This window comes from Salmo salar, chromosome ssa01, assembly GCF_905237065.1.
Source record: "Salmo salar chromosome ssa01, Ssal_v3.1, whole genome shotgun sequence".
NCBI classification, from domain to species: domain Eukaryota; kingdom Metazoa; phylum Chordata; class Actinopteri; order Salmoniformes; family Salmonidae; genus Salmo; species Salmo salar.
In genome coordinates, this window is record NC_059442.1 from 145260160 (window position 1) to 145273835 (window position 13676).

At 46.9% G+C, this 13676-nt stretch overlaps 1 protein-coding gene across 1 annotated transcript in view; it reads left to right on the forward strand.

Annotated features, from left to right (window-relative positions):
- The window catches only part of LOC106566295 (breakpoint cluster region protein), a 129128-nt gene that overhangs the window by 59000 nt on the left and 56452 nt on the right, over positions 1-13676 (forward strand). Inside the window, 1 exon segment of the mRNA XM_014134192.2 lies at positions 10687-10871. Coding sequence (XP_013989667.2) covers positions 10687-10871 — 185 coding nt within the window.

Below are 13676 nucleotides of genomic sequence, written 5' to 3' on the forward strand. Positions count from 1 at the left end.
TAAGGAGCCTTTTGGTCCTAGACTTGGCGCTCCAGTACCGCTTGCCGTGCAGTAGCAGAGAAAACAGTCTATGACTTGGATGACTGGAGTCTCTGACAATTTTATGGGCTTTCCTCTGACACCGCCTATAATATAGGTCCTGGATGGCAGGGAGCTTGGCCCCAGTGATGTACTGGGCTGTACTCACTACCCTCTGTAGCGCCTTAAGGTCAGATGCCGAGTAGTTGCCATACCAGGCGGTGATTGAACATGTCAGGATGCTCTCGATGGTGCAGCTGTATAACGTTTTGAGGATCTGGGGACCCATGCCAAATCTTTTCAGTCTCCTGAGGGAGAAAAGTTTTTGTCGTGCCCTCTTCACGACTATCATGGTATGTTTGGACCATAATAGTTTGTTGGTCATGTGGACACCAAGGAACTTGAAACTTTCGACCCGCTCCACTACAGCCCCGTTGATGTTAATGGGGGCTTGTTCGGCCCGCCTTTTCCTGTAGTTCACGATCAGATCCTTTGTCTTGCTCACGTTGAGGGAGAGGTTGTTGTCCTGGCACCACACTACCAGTTCTCTGACCTCCTCCCTATAGGCTGGCTCATCGTTGTCGGTGATCAGGCCTACCACTGTTGTGTCGTCAGCAAACTTAATGATGGTGTTGGAGTCGTGCTTGGACATGCAGTCATGGGTGAACAGGGAGTACAGGAGGTGACTAAGTACACACCCCTGAGGGGTCCCAGTGTTAAGGATCAGCGTGGCAGACGTGTTGTTGCCTACTGTTACCACCTGGGGGCCGCCTGTCAGGAAGTCCAGGATCCAGTTGCAGAGGGAGGTGTTCAGCCCCAGGGTCCTTAGCTTAGTGATGAGCTTCGTGGGCACTATGATGTTGAACGCTGAGCTGTAGTCAATGAACAGCATTCTCACAAAGGTGCTCCTTTTGTCCAGGTGGGAAAGGGCAGTGTGGAGTGCGATTGAGATTGCGTCATCTGTGGATCTGTTGGGGCGGTATGCGAATTGGAGTGGGTCTAGGGTATCTGGGAGGATGCTGTCTGTGTGCCATGACCAGCCTTTCAAAGCACTTCATGGCTACTGACGTGAGTGCTATGGGGCGGTAATCATTTAGGCAGGTTACCTTCACTTCCTTTCGGCACAGGGACTATGGTGGTCTGCTTGAAACATGTATGTATTACAGACTCAGTCAGGGAGAGGTCGAAAATGTCAGTGAAGACACCTGCCAATTGGCTCGTGCATGCTTTGAGTACACGTCCTGGTAATCTATCTGGCCCCGCGGCTTTGTGAATGTTGACCTGTTTAAAGGTTTTGCTCGCATCAGCTACCGAGAGCGTTATCACACAGTCATCCAGAACAGCTGGTGCTCTCGTGCATGCTTCAGTGTTGCTTGCCTCGAAGCACGTATAAAAGGCATTTAGCTTGTCTGGTAGGCTCGCGTCACTGGGGAGCTCTCATCTGGGTTTCTCTTTGTAGTCCGTAATAGTTTTCAAGCCCTGCCACATCCGACGAGTGTCTGAGCCAGTGTAGTAGGATTCAATCTTAATCCTGTATTGACGCTTTGCTTGTTTGATGGTTCATCTGAGGGCATAGCTGGATTTCTTATAAGCTTCCGGATTAGTCTCCCGCTCCTTGAAATCGGCAGCTCTAGCCTTTAGCTCATTGCGAATGTTGCCTGTAATCCATGGCTTCTCTTTGGGATATGTACGTACGGTCACTGTGGGGATGACGTTGTCGATGCACTTATTGATGAATCCGATGATTGAGGTGGTATACTCCTCAATGCCATTGGATGAATCCCGGAACATATTCCAGTCTGTGCTAGCAAAGCATGGCTGGGTAATGAGCCTCCCCTATGGGCCCTTGTCAAAAGTAGTGCACTGTAAAGGGAATAGGGTGCCAATTGGTCTTAATTACTTTTAGTGGTTCAGAAAGTATATGCATGGTCAGCGTTTAGTGTATCAGATGATGGTAGCATGAGTTAATTAAGACACATTATGTCCGCTGAGAGTGGCTGGTGGTGCTCTCATGTCTGAGAGATTTATTTATTTATATATATATATATTTATAGCGGGCCAGGCCACTCTCTGCCTGCCCTGTCGACTGTCGTGTCCTGAGGGGAGATGTAAAACAAGGAGGCTGACACAACACACACAGTCAGGTCCATGTCAGCCGTGTTCCCTTTGGAGCTGTCTGCCCGTCCTCCCAAACCCGGAAGCTATCACTTCCAGTAAACTCTTCCTGGTTCGGATCCTCAGTTGTACACTATCAGTACCACTGACTGTAGATGGCTGAACATGATGGTAGCTACGTGGATGTTGGGGTGTGAGAAAAACTGTTCTGTGTTCCTCCCATGTGTCTGTTTTTAGATTCAGAAAGGATGGGGAATTTCCTCAGCCCTAACCTCATTATCTGTGATTCAATCATAGCCAACTATTTGCGAAAGACTCAATCATTGAAAGCGTTCCCCTCTGTCCCTGTGACAGCACACACACAGCCTCAGTCTGTCACTGCTGCTGGGAGTGGGACCACAGGACCATCAGACTTTCTACAGACAGATATACAGCACAAATAATCATGTCCAGCTTATTCCTTGTCCTTTAGTCTGTCTATGTACTCTCTGGGAGTGTGGTAGTTGATGTAAATGATTATGTCGGTCATGGTAGGACAGTGTGTCTGAGCCATAGATCATGGGACTCCTGGCAGTGTGTTTGAGTCACTGTAACCATCATAGAGTATGATAGTCACATGTATCAAACCAAATCTGTACTGTGTATTCTATCTACAAAGCTGCAAGTCAGGACTTTGATGGAACTAAACTAATCTTGCTCTACTACTTATGTGAAAAACATTCTACACATTGTGACAAACACACATTGTATTTCACATCCTTATTTCTCTGTGTGTGTGTGTGTGTGTGTGTGTGTGTGTGTGTGTGTGTGTGTGTGTGTGTGTGTGTGTGTGTGTGTGTGTGTGTGTGTGTGTGGGGTTGGCACTGCCCACTTTGGTGCCACTCCTGGGCATTTTAACCAGCACTGCTGTTGTTGCGTTTCCACTGAGATTCACACCATGCACCTCTCAAAGACCTCTGAGAAGCAAATTAGCTGAGTTATGAACGATAATACATTTGTTTAAAAATCTTGGACGTTTGGTACTTGGATTGGTGTGGTTTGTAGATGACTAACTGTCAGGGGACACAGACTCTTACTGTTAATGAGATGGATCAGAGGAGCAGTGACGGTGTCGCCTCTCATTCTGTCTCCTGCCTGTCTGCCTCCTGGGCTGCGTCCCAATGGCACCCTGTTTCCTTTATAGTGCACTACTTTTGACCAGAGCTCTTTGGGCCTAGTAGTTCTCTATCAAGGGAATGGGGTGCCATTTGAGACACACCCCTGGGTTTGGTCAGTAAAGAAGTGCCCCACCCAGAGTTTTTCATTCGGGTGGATATTGAGGTGCTGGTAGATCCACCAGGCATTTTACGGCCCCATTCGCCCTTAATGACAAGACAGTGACAGCGTTTATCAAATTAGCTGCTGTCAAGTGTGGTAACATGGGATTACCATGGCAACACTGTGATCAACTTCATTTGATCCCGCTCGGCGCCCACGGCTATGCTTTAGCTGAGATTTCAGTTTAATTTTCGAGACTTCCATTTTGGCTGATTTCCCCCCCCCCCTTTCTGTGGGGTTAAATTGCCTCCTTGAGGCATCTCACGGTAGTCTCCTGCCCCCTCCCTAAAGGCTTCTCTCTCCCTCTTCCACCCCTCCTCTTTCTCTCTCTCTTTCTACGTCTACACCACAGGGACTGAGCTTGAGGCACTGATCGTTTTATTTGTGTGTTTTGGGGTTATTGCCTTATAGGCCTAAAATATACAGGCAACGTTTCTCTTTTAAATCCCACATACACAAGTAGAGATGAGGAAAAACACTACACTAAGAATACAAAACATTACGAACAACTGCTCGTTCCATGACAGACTGACCAGGTGGATCCAGGTGAAAGCTATACTCCCTTATTGATGTCACCTGTAAAATCCACTTCAATCAGTGTAGATGAAGAGGAGGACACAGGTTAAAGAAGGAGTTTTAAGCCTTGATACAATTGAGACATGGATTGTGTATGTCTGCCCTTCAGAGGGTGAATGGGTAAGACAAAAGATTTAAGTGCCTTTGCACGGGGTATGGTAGTAGCTCCCAGGCACACTGGTTTGAGTGTGTCAAGAACTGCAGCGCTGCTGGGGTTTCCTTGCTCAACAGTTTCCTGTGTGTATCAAGAATGATCCACCACCCGAAGGACATCCAGCCAACTTGACACAACTGTGGGAAGCATTGGAGTCAACATGGGCCAGCATCCCAGTAGAACGCTTTCGATACCTTATAGAGTCCATGCCCTGACGAATTGAGGCTGTTCTGAGGGGCGAAAGGGGGTTGCAACTCAATATTAGGAAGGTGTTCCTAATGTTTGGTATACTCAGTGTATGTGTGTGTGTATGAACATGTGTTGGGACGTATGTGAGTTGGGAGTGATGTGTGTAAGTCGCTCTGGATAAGAGCGTCTGCTAAATGACTTAAATGTAAATGTAAAGAGAACAGTATGTCTTTCTGTGGAGAGGCCTCTTCACTTTGTTTCCAACTAGAATGATGTATAGCCGATGGCCTTCCCAGATGCCCGCTTGTCTCTCTTTCAGCTGGATGAGGAGGGGAGAGGTATACGCTTAGAAAAAAAGGTGTTACCGTTTGAAGTATCCTTTTGAGTTCCGTGTAGAAACCTTTCTACAGAGAGTTCGACATGGAACCCAAAAGAGTTGTACCTGGAACCAGAAGGGGTTCTACCTGGAACCAGAAGGGGTTCTACCTGGAACCAGAAGGGGTTCTACCTGGAACCAGAAGGGGTTCTCCTATAGGGACAGCCGAAGAACTCTTTTGAAATCCTTTTTTCTAAGAGTGTAGAAGTCAAATCAAATCAAATGTATTTGTCACATACACATGGTTAGCAGATGTTAATGTGAGTGTAGAGAAATGCTTGTATTTCTAGTTCCGACCATGCAGTAATATCTAACAAGTAATATAACCTAACAATTTCACAACAACTACCTAAAACGCACAAGTGTAAAGGAATGAATACAAATATGTACATAAAAATATATAAATGAGTGATGGCCGAACGGCATAGGCAAGATGCAGTAGATGGTATAGAGTACAGTATATACATATGAGATGAGCAATGTAGGGTAAGTAAACATTATATAATATAAAGTGGCTAGTGATAAATTGATTACATCAATTTTACCATTATTAAAGTGGGTGGAGTTGAGTCAGTATGTTGGCAGCAGCCACTCAATGTTAGTGATGGCTGTTTAACAGTCTGATGGCCTTGAGATAGAAGCTGTTTTTCAGTCTCTCGGTCCCAGCTTTGATGCACCTGTACTGACCTCGCCTTCTGGATGATAGTGGGGTGAACAGGCAGTGGCTCAGGTGGTTGAGAAATAGGAGAAATAGAGGTGGAACAGTGAAGGGAAAGAACGAGAGGATGGGTGTTTGTTCTGCTCCAGAGCTGCAGTGCAGAGGAGGGTTACAGAGGTCTCCTTCACACTCTAGTTACAGAGGTCTCCTTCACGCTCTAGTTACAGAGGTCTCCTTCACGCTCTAGTTACAGAGGTCTCCTTCACACTCTAGTTACAGAGGTCTCCTTCACGCTCTAGTTACAGAGGTCTCCTTCACGCTCTAGTTACAGAGGTTTCCTTCACGCTCTAGTTACAGAGGTCTCCGTCACGCTGTAGTTACAGAGGTCTCCTTCACACTCTAGTTACAGAGGTCTCCTTCACGCTCTAGTTACAGAGGTCTCCTTCACGCTCTAGTTACAGAGGTCTCCTTCACGCTCTAGTTACAGAGGTCTCCTTCACGCTCTAGTTACAGAGGTCTCCTTCACGCTCTAGTTACAGAGGTCTTCTTCACGCTCTAGTTACAGAGGTCTCCTTCACGCTCTAGTTACAGAGGTCTCCTTCACGCTCTAGTTACAGAGGTCTCCTTCACGCTCTAGTTACAGAGGTCTCCCTTCACACTAGTTACAGAGGTCTCCTTCACGCTCTAGTTACAGAGGCCCCTTTCACGCTCTAGTTACAGAGGTCTCCTTCACGCTCTAGTTACAGAGGTCTCCTTCACGCTCTAGTTACAGAGGTCTCCTTCACGCTCTAGTTACAGAGGTCTCCTTCACACTCTAGTTACAGAGGTCTCCTTCACACTCTAGTTACAGAGGTCTCCTTCACACTCTAGTTACAGAGGTCTCCTTCACACTCTAGTTACAGAGGTCTCCTTCACACTCTAGTTACAGAGGTCTCCTTCACGCTCTAGTTACAGATAGTTACAGAGGTCTCCTTCACACTCTAGTTACAGAGGTCTCCTTCACACTCTAGTTACAGAGGTCTCCTTCACACTCTAGTTACAGAGGTCTCCTTCACGCTCTAGTTACAGAGGTCTCCTTCACGCTCTAGTTACAGAGGTCTCCTTCACACTCTAGTTACAGAGGTCTCCTTCACGCTCTAGTTACAGAGGTCTCCTTCACACTTTAGTTACATTTTACATTTTACATACATTTTAGTCATTTAGCAGACGCTCTTATCCAGAGCGACTTACAGTAGTGAATGCATACATTTCAATTCATACATTTCCCCCCGGAATCGAACCCACAATCCTGGCGTTGCAAACACCATGCTCTACCAACTGGCCCGAGGCATAGTTACAGAGGTCTCCTTCACACTCTAGTTACAGATAGTTACAGAGGTCTCCTTCACGCTCTAGTTACAGAGGTCTCCTTCACGCTCTAGTTACAGAGGTCTCCTTCACACTCTAGTTACAGAGGTCTCCTTCACACTCTAGTTACAGATAGTTACAGAGGTCTCCTTCACACTCTAGTTACAGAGGTCTCCTTCACACTCTAGTTACAGATAGTTACAGAGGTCTCCTTCACACTCTAGTTACAGAGGTCTCCTTCACGCTCTAGTTACAGAGGTCTCCTTCACACTCTAGTTACAGAGGTCTCCTTCACGCTCTAGTTACAGAGGTCTCCTTCACACTTTAGTTACATTTTACATTTTACATACATTTTAGTCATTTAGCAGACGCTCTTATCCAGAGCGACTTACAGTAGTGAATGCATACATTTCAATTCATACATTTCCCCCCCCCATACTGGCCCCCCATGGGAATCGAACCCACAATCCTGGCGTTGCAAACACCATGCTCTACCAACTGGCCCGAGGCATAGTTACAGAGGTCTCCTTCACACTCTAGTTACAGATAGTTACAGAGGTCTCCTTCACACTCTAGTTACAGAGGTCTCCTTCACGCTCTAGTTACAGAGGTCTCCTTCACACTCTAGTTACAGAGGTCTCCTTCACGCTCTAGTTACAGAGGTCTCCTTCACGCTCTAGTTACAGAGGTCTCCTTCACACTCTAGTTACAGAGGTCTCCTTCACACTCTAGTTACAGATAGTTACAGAGGTCTCCTTCACACTCTAGTTACAGAGGTCTCCTTCACACTCTAGTTACAGATAGTTACAGAGGTCTCCTTCACACTCTAGTTACAGAGGTCTCCTTCACGCTCTAGTTACAGAGGTCTCCTTCACACTCTAGTTACAGAGGTCTCCTTCACGCTCTAGTTACAGAGGTCTCCTTCACACTCTAGTTACTGATAGTTACAGAGGTCTCCTTCACGTTCTAGTTACAGAGGTCTCCTTCACACTCTAGTTACAGATAGTTACAGAGGTTTCCTTCACACTCTAGTTACAGAGGTCTCCTTCACGCTCTAGTTACAGAGGTCTCCTTCACACTTTAGTTACAGAGGTCTCCTTCACACTCTAGTTACAGAGGTCTCCTTCACACTCTAGTTACAGAGGTCTCCTTCACGCTCTAGTTACAGAGGTCTCCTTCACACTCTAGTTACAGAGGTCTTCTTCACGCTCTAGTTACAGATAGTTTCAGAGGTCTCCTTCACACTCAAGTTACAGAGGTCTCCTTCACACTCTAGTTACAGAGGTCTCCTTCACGCTCTAGTTACAGATAGTTACAGAGGTCTCCTTCACACTCTAGTTACAGAGGTCTCCTTCACGCTCTAGTTACAGAGGTCTCCTTCACACTCAAGTTACAGAGGTCTCCTTCACGCTCTAGTTACAGAGGTCTCCTTCACACTCTAGTTACAGAGGTCTCCTTCACACACACACACACACACACACACACACACACACACACACACACACACACACACACACACACACACACACACACACACACACACACACAGGTAGTGTGCTGTATGTGATTTACACAATGCAGAGTTTTATACCATTCATAACAGCACCAAAGTAGATGTCTTTTATACGTGACATTTAGAGCTGACATCAGGTGTTTCAGGAAATCAGGTCACATGATAGTTCTCTAGACCCGCCCGCTGGTGTTTTGGAAAAGACCCATGCTTTGCCATGTCAGCAGAGTACCTCCATTTCCATGTGTGATTGTACTTTTCCACCTGTGAGGGGAAAAGGCCTACTCCCTCCAAAAAAATCTGTTTCCATGCCAACGTGATTTAACACTGTTTTTCCCCATTGGCAGTGGTTGGACTGTCCTCTGCCAATAGCTTGAGGAAGAACATTTGTGTACTTTTTGAGAGATGGGGAGATGGGGGCAAGGGCTTGTGCGTGAGTATGTGTGTGTATTATTGATAGTGGATTCTATGCCAGCGGGGGCTGTTGGGGGAATTAGAGAGGAGAGGAGGTTTGGAAGGAAGCGTGAGTCGGGGTGTGACCAGAATGAGTATGGTTGCAGCTGTGGAGCCTGCCAGCGGACAAATGGAGGACCTGTTCAGAAAGAGACTGACTCACTGGGCTAGAGGGGCTGTTACTGTACTGTAGACACTGTCTGGGCTAGAGGGACTGTTACTGTACTGTAGACACTGTCTGGGCTAGAAGGGCTGTTACTGGACTGTAGACACTGTCTGGGCTAGAGGGACTGTTACTGTACTGTAGACACTGTCTGGGCTAGAAGGGCTGTTACTGGACTGTAGACACTGTCTGGGCTAGAGGGGCTGTTACTGGACTGTAGACACTGTCTGGGCTAGAGGGGCTGTTACTGGACTGTAGACACTGTCTGGGCTAGAGGGGCTGTTACTGTACTGTAGACACTGTCTGGGCTAGAGGGGCTGTTACTGTACTGTAGACACTGTCTGGGCTAGAGGGGCTGTTACTGTACTGTAGACACTGTCTGGGCTAGAGGGGCTGTTACTGGACTGTAGACACTGTCTGGGCTAGAGGAGCTGTTACTGTACTGTAGACACTGTCTGGGCTAGAGGGACTGTTACTGGACTGTAGACACTGTCTGGGCTAGAGGGGCTGTTACTGGACTGTAGACACTGTCTGGGCTAGAGGGGCTGTTACTGGACTGTAGACACTGTCTGGGCTAGAGGAGCTGTCTTAGAGATACTATGTTCCCTGGAGACAGCACCTATAGCACAGTAACCTCACAGCTGACCTGTAACTGCATTATGATGTCTCATCCCTCCTTACTGGAAAATACACACAGGCTCTGAGGCCCGAGGCATACAATTAGTGTAGAATCATACCAGACACTAATACAGACCTGTACACTATACTTGCTTAGGGTAAATGAGGGAAATACCTCCCAGGTTGACCTAGTTCATGGATACTGAATATACTGTGTACGTCTTTGAATCTTGAGTGGTTGTACAATAGTCCTAAATCAATATAAACAATGATGTTACTCTTAACGTGCCTTTGTGCCTTGTATGCCCCTCCACCACTAGATCTCCTCTTTGCGGTGCACTTTGGTGGTACACACTTTGGTGGTGCATACTTTGGTGGTACATACTTTGGTGGTGTCTATCTATGGAGAGACTGTCTTAATGGCCCTTGGCATGGGGCACTGAGCAGGCACCTGGCAGGCAGTGTGCCCATCCTCAGACAGTCCCTCAGTTGTCCCCTGGCCTCACCTGGCATGGCCTGGCAGCATGCTCCACAGGGCGGTTGGCAGCAGCGGGCACTGTCACTATGGGCAGTAGGCTGTGGGTACAGTGGGCAGTGGGCACACAGACAGACAGAGGGGAGTGTGGGAGAGGGAGAAATGGCTTATCGATGGAGTGAAAGTTAAAACCATGAGTAAGGAAATAGAAAAATGTCACACACACAGTATGTCAGTGGGCCCCCCATCGTTTTTAGGTAAAAAAACTATACTGTAAAATCACCAGTAATTCACCCAAAAATGAGTTTAATTTAGGAAATATGTTTACAAGTTTTCCCACGAATAGAATGAAATGAAGGTGTAAAATGATTGTTCTTTTCAAATTCAATCTATTGTTTGGCCCGCGACCATCCACTCAGAGTCCCTGGCTGTCGTTTCCAGTGGAGGGAGGTTGAGCTCATGTAAATGCAGACAAAATGCTGACTGTGTGGTGTAAACGTGGGGGTTGACAGCTCTCGTGGGGGTTGACCAAAAGGTCTCAGACATTCTGACACGGATGCCCCCACCACCCCAGCATTACAAACACACTACCCAGAACTCTCCACTGTACTCAGCCTCCTGGCCTTGAAGGGATTTAGACTACAAACAGAAATATCTATACTAGGATAATTACCCTTATATTCAGCAACATGATCACAAATGCTTTGTCAATCACAGATGGTCCGTTCACGGGGACCCCTCCCACTTACGGCTACGATGCGGACCGTGCGGAGGAGCAGCGGCGCCACCATGACATCCTACCCTACATCGACGACTCGCCCTCCTCTTCGCCACACCTCAGCTCCAAGAGCCGCAGCAGCCGAGACACCCTCTCCTCCGGATCCCTTGAGTCCTCCAAGTCGGTGAGTGCCACCCCCCGTTGAGTCTATGTCACAAAGTTAACCTCCCAATCACCCCAGGAAGCTCCTCATGTCTCTCCTACTCTGTTCTATCACCTTCTGGCTTTCCATCACAGCCTGAGCCATGAAGAAACATAGACACTTATCTCTGAGGCCTCTTTCTCCTCATAGGTTACCATGGAGACCACACACACACCCCTCCCCTTCAACAGATATATAGTATAATAGCTTATTATCTTCATCAATAAGCCATACTACCTTAGTGACATTATATTGCCATTTTTGCAATGTGATTACCTTGCGATAGGTGTGTGTACACCTTACTGATTGGGTTAGCCTGGTGCTATGTTAGTATATGTTGTTGTAAACGCACCATACTGCAGTCTCTCTCCTGGTGGAAGTAATCACATCACTGTACTGCAGTGTCTCTCTCCTGGAGGAAGTAATCACATCACTGTACTGCAGTGTCTCTCTCCTGGTGGAAGTAATCACATCACTGTACTGCAGTCTCTCTCTCCTGGAGGAAGTAATCACATCACTGTACTGCAGTCTCTCTCTCCTGGTGGAAGTAATCACATCACTGTACTGCAGTCTCTCTCTCCTGGAGGAAGTAATCACATCACTGTACTGCAGTCTCTCTCTCCTGGTGGAAGTAATCACATCACTGTACTGCAGTCTCTCTCTCCTGGTGGAAGTAATCACATCACTGTACTGCAGTGTCTCTCTCCTGGAGGAAGTAATCACATCACTGTACTGCAGTCTCTCTCTCCTGGAGGAAGTAATCACATCACTGTACTGCAGTGTTGTAACGTTTGTCGTCTAAAGGGGACCAAGACGCGGCGTGTGACGTGCTCATATTCACTTTTATTCAACTCTAAATCAACAAAACAACAAAACGACCGTAAACAGTCCTGTCAGGTGCAACATACACAAAACAGGAAACAACCACCCACAAAACACAGGAAAAAACACCCCTACTAAATAGGACCTTCAATTAGAGGCAACGAGGAACAGCTGTCTCCAATTGAAGGCCAACCCAAGAAACTTAAACATAGAAATAGACACACTAGAATAAACATAGAAATATACTAACATAGAACATAAACCAAAAACCCCGAAACACATAAAACAAACACCCCCTGCCACGCCCTGACCAAACTACAATAACAAATAACCCCCTTTACTGGTCAGGTTGTGACAAGTGTCTCTCTCCTGGAGGAAGTAATCACATCACTGTACTGCATTCTCTCTCTCCTGGAGGAAATAATAACATCAGTGGTAATAAAGTAAGGCCTGTGACCCATCCCTGCCTCGCCTCAGTAGCAGACAGAGTGCTTGTCAAATTGATTGATGGTTGAATCTGCCAATAAATGATGAGTCCCTGGGCGGTTTTAATAAGCATACACAGGCGCACACACACACACACATACACACTCTCACTGTCCACAAAGTGTGATGGATTTGGTATTGCAGGGATTGAGTGACATTTGCTGAGTGAACTCCTGTATTTAGAGACCCACTCCCTGAGTAAACTCCTGTATTTAGAGACCCACTCCCTGAGTAAACTCCTGTATTTAGAGACCCACTCCCTGAGTAAACTCCTGTATTTAGAGGCCCACTCCCTGAGTAAACTCCTGTATTTAGAGGCCCACTCCCTGAGTAAACTCTTGTATTTAGAGGCCCACTCCCTGAGTAAACTCCTGTATTTAGAGGCCCACTCCCTGAGTAAACTCTTGTATTTAGAGGCCCGCTCCCTGAGTAAACTCTTGTATTTAGAGCCCCACTCCCTGAGTAAACTCTTGTATTTAGAGACCCACTCCCTGAGTAAACTCTTGTATTTAGAGACCCACTCCCTGAGTAAACTCTTGTATTTAGAGGCCCACTCCCTGAGTAAACTCTTGTATTTAGAGCCCCACTCCCTGAGTAAACTCCTGTATTTAGAGGCCCACTCCCTGAGTAAACTCTTGTATTTAGAGGCCCGCTCCCTGAGTAAACTCTTGTATTTAGAGGCCCGCTCCCTGAGTAAACTCCTGTATTTAGAGCCCCGCTCCCTGAGTAAACTCTTGTATTTAGAGCCCCACTCCCTGAGTAAACTCTTGTATTTAGAGACAACTCCCTGAGTAAACTCTTGTATTTAGAGGCCCGCTCCCTGAGTAAACTCTTGTATTTAGAGGCCCGCTCCCTGAGTAAACTCTTGTATTTAGAGGTCCGCTCCCTGAGTAAACTCCTGTATTTAGAGCCCCGCTCCCTGAGTAAACTCTTGTATTTAGAGGCCCACTCCCTGAGTAAACTCTTGTATTTAGAGGTCCGCTCCCTGAGTAAACTCTTGTATTTAGAGGCCCACTCCCTGAGTAAACTCTTGTATTTAGAGGCCCACTCCCTGAGTAAACTCTTGTATTTAGAGTCCCACTCCCTGAGTAAACTCCTGTATTTAGAGACCCACTCCCTGAGTAAACCTGTTACTGTAGTGTTAGCAGAGAGAGAGCTCCAGCTATTTTTTATTCGTTTTGTTTATTTGTGTGGATTTATTTAACCTTTTTTGTAACTAGGCAGCTAAACGTATCACACTCAATATCCACACAGCAGCACCACACATAGACAGATTTGTGCACACTGTTGTTTTTCATTAGTCATCTCCAAAATGCAATGATGTCCCTCCTTGATACCCCCTCCGTCCGTCCCTCCTTGATACCCCCCCCTCCGTCCATCCGTCCTTGATACCACCCATCCGTCCATCCTTGATACCCCGTCCGTCCGTCCGTCCTTGATACCCCCCCTCCGTCCATCCGTCCTTGATACCACCCATCC